Source organism: Copidosoma floridanum, unplaced genomic scaffold (assembly GCF_036245765.1).
Source record: "Copidosoma floridanum isolate Cflo_tuat_1 unplaced genomic scaffold, Cflo_Japanese_pri ptg000002l, whole genome shotgun sequence".
NCBI lineage: Eukaryota > Metazoa > Arthropoda > Insecta > Hymenoptera > Encyrtidae > Copidosoma > Copidosoma floridanum.
The window spans coordinates 4,198,401-4,207,124 of record NW_028321879.1 but is presented as its reverse complement, the minus strand read 5'-3'; the positions used below and the strand labels follow the sequence as shown (position 1 = coordinate 4,207,124).

Sequence of the window (8,724 nt, the reverse complement as noted above, 5' to 3'; positions counted from 1 at the left end):
TGGAATCTTTCTCCTTGCTCTTCGCTGTAATCTCCAGGATTTTCTGGAAAATAGTCAAGGTGAGAATGTAAAAAATGTAATTTAAGACTTATTAAACAACCCAATTGTTTGAAATTGTCTAACAACTCTTCAACTATATTCTGGTAATTCTCAGAAAGAGGCCTCTGGTATTTGGAAACCTCAAATTCAGATCACGTAAGGACTCATTGCTTGTGCCTGTGACCAGGGCACTTCCATGTGGTGACGGTGGGCAACGGGCCCATGCCGCAGAGTCTCTGGGTGAACAGTGCTCATGCCGCCATGGTAGTCACAAGCAGTGAGGGCTTTACTATGCAAGGATTCGAAAACCCAGTATCGGCGGCTGGACAGGGTGAGAAAGCGGGCCCGCAGTCGTCGTTATCATGCAACCGCAGCTCTACATTGGTGGGTGATTTGGGCCTCTGTAGCATGTAATGCCGCAAGAAATGTCTCACAAGTGTGTGACAAAAGTTTTGATAAGTTTTGCTACGTATGTGGCGAGTCTGAAGTTTCCAAATATCGGAGGCTTCTTTTTGATAAATTGAAGTTGCTCTACAAAGAGTGCTACGATTTGAAAATTTCTAACTACCGCAGATTTTACCACAGCTACGAAAACTAAAGTTTCGAACGCTAATGTTTCTTCAGTTGTGAGATCTGAAAAAATAGTAGCCTCAAACAAAACAACAGCTCAGGAAACCATGGATGTTGACCAATTTTTTGAAGAGAAAGCAATGCAAACTAATGAGTTTTTCGAAATAGAACGTGAGGAAGATGACGAGGAAGACGATTACTCACCAGCCTCTAAGAGGAGTGCTCCTTAAACATTCACCAAAAAGAATTGAATGATTTGATACGAGATCTAGGTTTACCTAAAGATGGAGCTGAATACCTGGCAGCAGCACTGAAGAAGAGGAATTTGCTATCAAAAGGAACTAGTGCTTATGTTTATCGAGATAGAGATGAGGAGTTTCAAAAATTCTTTACCAAAGATGAGGAAAACTCACTAGTGTTCTGCTCTAACGTAAAAGGATCAGTTGATGAGTTGAAACCAAATATTTATAAGGACTAAGAGTAGAGACTTTTTATTGATTCATCAAAACTAAGTCTCAAAGCAGTTCTGCCTCACAACGGAAATTCGTACGCTCCCATTCCAATAGCTCATTCCACGAGATTAAAAGAGACCTATGAGAATTTACAGATAGTATTAGAAAAAATAGACTACACAAAATGTCAATGAAAAGTTTGTAGTGATCTCGAAGTTTTAACTCTAATACTAGGTCAATAGTCCGGATTCACAAAGAATCCCTGCTTCTTACGTTTCTGGAATATCAGAAAAAGGAAAAAATCATTCTATTCAAAAAGACTGGCCAAAGAGACCTAAATTTCATCCAGGATCAGAAACATCGTACGTGAACCATTGATTGAACCTTTCAAATTTTTGCTACCATCTCTTCATATCAAGCTGTGTCTCCTGAAGCAATTCGTCAAAGCTTTGAACAAAGATGATGATTTCTTTTAATATTTAGATAAGAAGTTTCCCGCGATAAGTGATGCAAAATTGAAGTAGAGTATTTTCGATATAGTTAAAGAGTTGTTAGACAATTTCAAACAATTGGGTTGTTTGATGAGTCTCAAATTACATTTTTTACATTCTCACCTTGACTATTGACCAGAAAATCCTAGAGATTACAGCGAAGAGCAAGGAGAAGATTCCATCAAGATATAAGTGAAATGCAAAATCGATATCAAGGAAGATGGGATATCAACATGATGGCTGATTTCTGTTGGACATTAAAGAGAGGAACAACTCAATAGAGGAAAAGGAAAAATAGAAGCCCGCTTCATAGGTCGTTCGAAGAGAAAAAAGTTCGCTACAAGAGAAAGAAAGTGTGAGAGCAATATAAACGAAAACATGATTCACATGTGTAGACCTAGTTTGCTTTATTTTATATCCATGATATTCATACTCGACACTTGTTACTCCTCATATTAACCGTTTTTTTAACATCATTTTTCGACGTACAAGAAGAATATAATTATAAAGGATTTGAAAAAAACTTTTTTTGAGTTTTTTAACGCTCACAAACGCAATTTCCTTCTGTTTATACAATTTCCTCAGAATTTTGAAAGTTTTGGAGCTCAACGAATCTCTAACCTCAACTTAGTGAAAAATGAAACATAAGAATTGGACAAAATTTGCATGAAATTTTTTTCTGTACTCAGCTAGAGCATAGAAATTAGATTTTTTACGATTTACTGTGATTTCCTGCTACTTTTTGCGGTTTTTCTGCTGTTTTTTGCAGATTGATTATTATTTTTAGGGTGTACGGGTCAAGTGGACGTCGAATGCGGATTTAGCACGTCAAAATATATAACATTAAAGCTCGATACATGTTAAAACAAATGTTTTCGAATGTTAAAAGAGGTACAAATATGATTTCTTACGATTTTCGGCTATTTTCTGCAGTTTTTCGCGATTTACTCGAAATTTTGAGGGTGTACGGATCAAACGAACTTAGGACTCGGATTCAGCGCAGCAAAATACGTATAAATCAACCTCATCACATGTGTAAGAAATTTTTTTTGAATGTTTGAAGAGCTGAAAATGTGAATTTTTACTATTTTTGGATATTTTTCGCAGTTTTTCGTAATTTACTCAAAATTTTGAGGGTGTACGGATCGAACGGACCTTGGATTTGAATTTAGGGTATCAAAATACTTAAATATAAGTGGGTCTGATCAAAAGTACAGTCCACTTTTTTTTGTGTGCTAGTGTTATTATTATTGTTATTATTATTATTGTTATTATTACTTTTGCTATTACTATTGTTAATTTTATTACTATTGTTATTATTATTAATATTATTATTATTATTATTAACGTTAACGTCAATAGGGGGGTGGGTATGCAGGGGTGGCGAAGCCCCACTAGTATTTATATATATGTACATCTTATAACATACATGAATACACATATTTATTTTTTATATCAAGTTAAAACTTGCGCTGACCAAGTTGTCTCATATAATTATGGCTCTACATCTATAGTTAAAGGCCCCTATGTATGCTGAATAATCCGAAGATCAACAATTCTCAACGGTACTTCTTTTCTCGACAGGTTTGGAGCATTTTCTATCCTGAGTAATACATAGTTGATAAAAAATTTTAAAGTACCTTTTTGCTAAAGGTGCTTACTTAAGAAAGTTAGGATTATTTTTCCAAAATATTCCGGAAACTCTCTATTTCTATGAGTTACATTTCTTTATGCGAGAGTGGCGACTCCCGGCCGGCCTGAGCAAGTAGTGGTTCTCTCTGGTAACAGAGAGGGCTGCTGCTCTGGTTTTAACCCTTTCTGTGCAACATCAGTAACATTGTACTGATGTAAATAGAAAATTTAGTTTATGAGATTTGAAATCTCGCGCTTTAGGATATTCTCTTACCTATAAGGGCTAATCATAAGCGTGCGCACGTCTATTAATACATCAATAGACTCTGTTTATACTTACCTTTGTCCAGCAGCTTGCTGCTGCTGCGGTTATCGTCAGTCAGCCTCAAACGCCCTCTTCGGTAAGTTGCTTTGCGCTCGTGTTTATAATTTTCACGTGTATCGTTTTTATGTAAGATTTCTGTAACGAAAACGATTCACATTTTCGATTGACACGTAATTTCTCCGTCTGACTCAAAAATTAGTTCTTCCTTTTTTTATCTTGCAAGTAAGCAAGTATTATGACTTGTTTAAGTAAAATTAAATAGAGAGATTATTTTTTTTTATAATTAACGGCTAAAGTGTTTAAAAGTGTGTTGTGCATTTATTATTGTTTCTTTTTTATTTACATCCTTTTTTACGCTCCCCCAAATCCGGCGTGCGATATAAATTATACAGTCCACTATCTTACTGAGTTCAATTTCGAACATGGTCCTTCGAGCCGGATGAGGGGAGGTGAAATATAGGTGTAGGAAATTTTCCTTTTGTGTAAGACACGTGGTCATTTTATCGGCCATCTTGGCTTCTTTTTGCGTTCTTCTCGGGCGATGAGGCTGACGCGGTCAACGCGCCGGTGCGTAGTCCGTACTCACACACACACACACACATATAGCCATATCTCTTTCTCTCTTTTCTTTATTCGTTTGTCGTCGGGTGCGAGCGAGTCCATTGTTTATTTCGGGGACTCACTGCTGCTCGTACTTTGGTCGACTTCAGCGTGTGCTGCTACCTGCCTCTGCAGGCTATTGTGACAACACCGCTGCTGCTGCTCGTACTTTGGTCGTCGTCAGCGTGTGCTGCTGCCTGCCTCTGCAGGCTATTGAGACAACACCGCTGCTACTGCTCGTGCTTTGATCGTCGTCAGCGTGTGCTGCTGCCTGCCTCTGCAGGCTATTGAGACAACACCGCTGCTGCTGCTGGCTCCACGGGTCCTTTCATCTTCAGCGTGTGCTGCTGCCTGCCTCTGCAGGCTATTGAGTCAGCACCGCTGCTGTCAAATCCTGCAGGTCTTTCGAACTCAACATAACTACGAATACTTGGTCCTGTTTACACGGTTTGTAAAATAGTATATTTGTGGTATGTAAAATCAGTTCCTTATGGTTTTTCGTTTTTTTTGTTTACCGATTGACTTGAATATATTTTTGCGAACTTAACTTTATGTAAGCACTTGTAAAAATTAAGAAAACTACCGTCGTTTAGCGTTATTGTTGAATTAGTTAGCTTATGTCTAACTCAAATTTGGCTACGGTGCGCGGTTTGTATTTATTTATTGAATATTTATTAATTGAATTAAAATTTACCTTATCAAAATGGATAACCTTTATGAGGTACAAGTTAAACTGTTTAACAAAATTAAAGGTTCCTTTACAAACTTTAAGAAACTTGGCCAGGTAAAAATGACCAGGGGTCAGGCTGACTCTAGGCTTCAACAACTCAGAGATACTTTTGAACATTTTAAATCTACTCATGATGATATTATGAATATAAAACCTTTACCTATAACTCATGTTTATTTTAAAAATGAGTGCTATGAAATAGTGGAGGATACTTTTTATTCCGTTCAGGGTGATTTAAACGATTTTTTCAATTCGCTTAATGATCATTCGAATCCAACAGGCACCTTACCTCCTGCCAATGCCAATGTAAGTTCGTTTCAAAGTTTCTCTTCTTTACCTTCAATAGACTTGCCATCCTTTGATGGTGATTTTGCTAGTTGGGAGAATTTTCGCGATGTTTATAGGGCTATAGTCCATAGGAAGCAAGAATTACTAGCTATTATTAAATATCAACATCTTAGGGCGCATCTAAAGGGTGAAGCTTCAGACCTCATTAAAAATATACCCTTGTCTGAAGAGAGTTATATACAGGCCTGGGATACCATAACCCGGTATTATGATAGTAAACGTCGTCTCATTAATACGTATACAACTACTATTCTCAGTTGTCAAGCTATGAGAGGCAGTTCTTGCTCTGAAATAAAGCGCATATCGAAGGAGATGATAAGTTCTGTTGATTCCTTGATATCTTTAGAGAGAGCAGTAGGAGAGGCTGACATATTTATCGCTCTTGTAGTTAGTAGATTTGATTTTCAAACGAACAAGGATTGGCAAAAAATGTTAGGTAGTAGCAGTGATCCTCCTACTTTAGGTCAACTACGAGACTTTATTTCGGCACAAATCATTACAATGGAATCGTTTTCTTGTAAACCTATACATAAGATCGTAAATATTCGCGCAACTACTCCTTTTAAAAATATGGGATCTTCTAGTGGTAAGCCTATATCTGGTGTTACTGCACACCAGACAGTTGTTTCAGATTCCATTGTTTGCCAATTTTGTAATCAAAAACATCATCTTGTCTCTTGTGTTTCATTTAAATCACAGGAGTGGAGCGATAAATGGAAATTTCTGAAGTCCCATCGTCTCTGTGTTAATTGTTTTGGTCCTCACCTTAATCGGGAGTGCTCTGTTAATAATAAGTGTTTACATTGCAACCAAAAGCATCACACCATTATGCACAGAGGGAATAAGTCCAGCTCTACATCTGTCTCTGCTAAAAATAAGCAAAAAAAATCTGTAAATAACTTGACGAACTCTTTTACTGTACAAAACCAAGCTCAGATTTTTTCAGAGTCTTATGTGAATGAACAGTCATGTAGTAGTAATAAAATTGTCTCACCCAAGGTGCTTCTAGCTACTGCTCGTGTTTTCGTGTATGCCACTGATGGATCTCGCATATTGGTACGAGCTCTCATTGATCAGTGCTCACAGAGTTGTCTTATCACTCAATCTCTTTGTGATATGCTGCATTTGAAACCGAGATCAGTTAGTACGACTCTGTCAGGAGTGGGTGGACTGATTTCCATGGACGCTAGTAAATCAGTTGCTTTCAAATTTAGGCCTTATTTTGAGTCTGGTTTTGAGCACCTTGTTCATGCGTTAGTCGTGCCAAAAATTTCTTCCTACGAACCACCTCTAGGTAGTCGTTTGGCAAATTTAGATTATGGGAAGGATGTTATTCTAGCAGATCCAGAATTTTACAGTTTAGATAAAATTGATATTTTGTTAGATGCATCTGTCCATGCAATTATTATCAGTCAGGAAGTTCGCAAATTAGCCCCTGACTACCCAATTGCCTCTGCTTTGTAAATTGGTTGGTTGTTATCGGGTCAGATGCCCTTTGGTTCAGGATCCAACTTGTCACAAAAATCACTAGTTATGGTTAATGTTGAGGAAACTCAGCTTAATGAGTTAGTTCAGCGGTTTTGGATTATTGAGGAACCTCTCAAGCCTCGAAAATTTTAAGTAAAGACGAGATAGCCTGTGATGAGATTTTCATCAATTCACACTCTCGAGATTCAACCGGCAGGTATGTTGTACGGCTTCCTTTCAAGGTTAATCCTAAAACTCTTCCTGAACTACAAAGACGATCGCACCAATCAGCGTTGGCAGTTTTTCACCATTTAGAACGGAGGTTTGTGAGAGATAAGTCTCTACATGATGCTTATTCAGCATTCATGTCCAATTATATATCTTTGGGCCATATGAAGGAATTACCGGTTGACAAATTAGCAGCTTGTTATCCACCTCATCATGGAGTTTTTAAAAACAAGAAGTTGCGAGTAGTTTTTAATGGATCAGCTTCTTGTAATTCTAGTTTCTCGCTCAATTCCATTTTACACTCTCGAGAGAATTTGTTGCGTAGCTTATTTGATATAATTATCAGATGGAGATTTTACCAATTCGTCTTTACTACTGACATTGAGAAAATTTTCCGACAAGTTTTGGTAGCTCCTGAAGATCATGAGTATCAGGCCATTTTATGGAGACCTAATGTATCTGTACCTATTCGATCTTACGTCTTAAACACTGTTACATATGGTTTGACAACTTTACCTCACTTGGCCACACGTGTTTTAAGGCAACTTGCCAAAGATTACACTGAATCTCATTCTATAGCTGCTCAAGTTCTTTGTGAAGACTTCTATGTAGATGATTGTTTGTCTGGTAGCCATACGTTAGAAGATGCTAAGATTAAATGTCGGCAACTCATTGAATTGTGTGAATTAGGTCAATTTCCACTGAGAAAATGGTCAGCCAATTCGTCTGAGTTGATAGCTGAGTTACCAGTAAGCCACTTATCTAGTGATCCAAAGATTCTAAGCGATGATGAACCAATTGTTTCTGTTTTAGGCTTACATTGGAATCCTAGTAGTGACGAGTTTCGATTTTGCGTTACAGTAAACGTTGACACACCCGTTCGCTGGACCAAACGTACTTTATTAGCGCAGATGTCAAAATTTTTTGACCCTTTAGGCTGGTTGGCTCCAACGATAATTTTTGCTAAAATACTATTTCAATCTTTTTGGTTGTTGCAAGTGTCTTGGGATGATTCTCTGTCACCTTATTTGGTTAAAACCTGGAGTCATTGGTTAAATGAAACACCTTTGTTAAACGAAGTTCGAATACCTAGATGGAATCATTTTTCACTTGATTGTGAATCTCTTGAACTTCATGGTTTTGCCGACGCTTCTAAAAAGGCCTATGCAGCGGCTGTTTATTTACGCGTTGTACGCGAGGGTGAGATTTTTGTACATCTTCAATTAGCCAAAACGAAGGTAGCTCCGATTAAAACGCTAAGTATTCCAAGACTAGAGCTATGTGCTGCAGAATTGTTATCCACAGTAGTTAGTCATTTCGTTGATGTTAATTCATTGAAAGAAGTACCAGTTCACATGTGGTCTGATTCTAGGAATGTACTATATTGGCTCAATGGACTTCCTTCCAAATGGCCAGTTTTCATAGCTAATAGGTGTTCAAAAATTCATGAATTGACTCCATATGCTAAGTGGCATTATATCACATGAAAACAAAATCCAGCTGATGTAGCTTCTAGAGGTGTTCTTCCGGGCCAATTGCTGAATCAAATATTATGGTTTCAGGGCCCTAAGATTCCTTATGAATTGCACCCTAACTATCCAGAGTTTGGAGTAGAAATGATTGCCCCAACCTCTATAAATGTAAATAGTTCAATGCCTTCTATAAATAGTCTTGTAAATAGTTCTGAGTCTTTTTATATGACTCTATTAACTCGCTGTTCCAAGTGGGAACGGTTGCTTAGAGTAAAGCATATTGCCTTCGTTTTACATACTGTTGTTAACATAAAGTTTAACAAAAGAATTCATATTTACCTATAGCTGGAAATCTTAAGCCCCCTTTACA

At 37.5% G+C, this 8,724-nt stretch overlaps 1 protein-coding gene across 1 annotated transcript; it reads left to right on the top strand.

The window, feature by feature from the left end:
* The first annotated feature begins 7,046 nt into the window (after positions 1–7,046).
* On the top strand, positions 7,047–8,369 carry LOC149375963 (uncharacterized). The gene has a single exon (XM_089595197.1). The coding sequence runs from the start codon at positions 7,047–7,049 to the stop codon at positions 8,367–8,369; it is 1,323 nt and encodes a 440-aa protein (XP_089451323.1).
* The last annotated feature ends 355 nt before the right edge of the window (positions 8,370–8,724 follow it).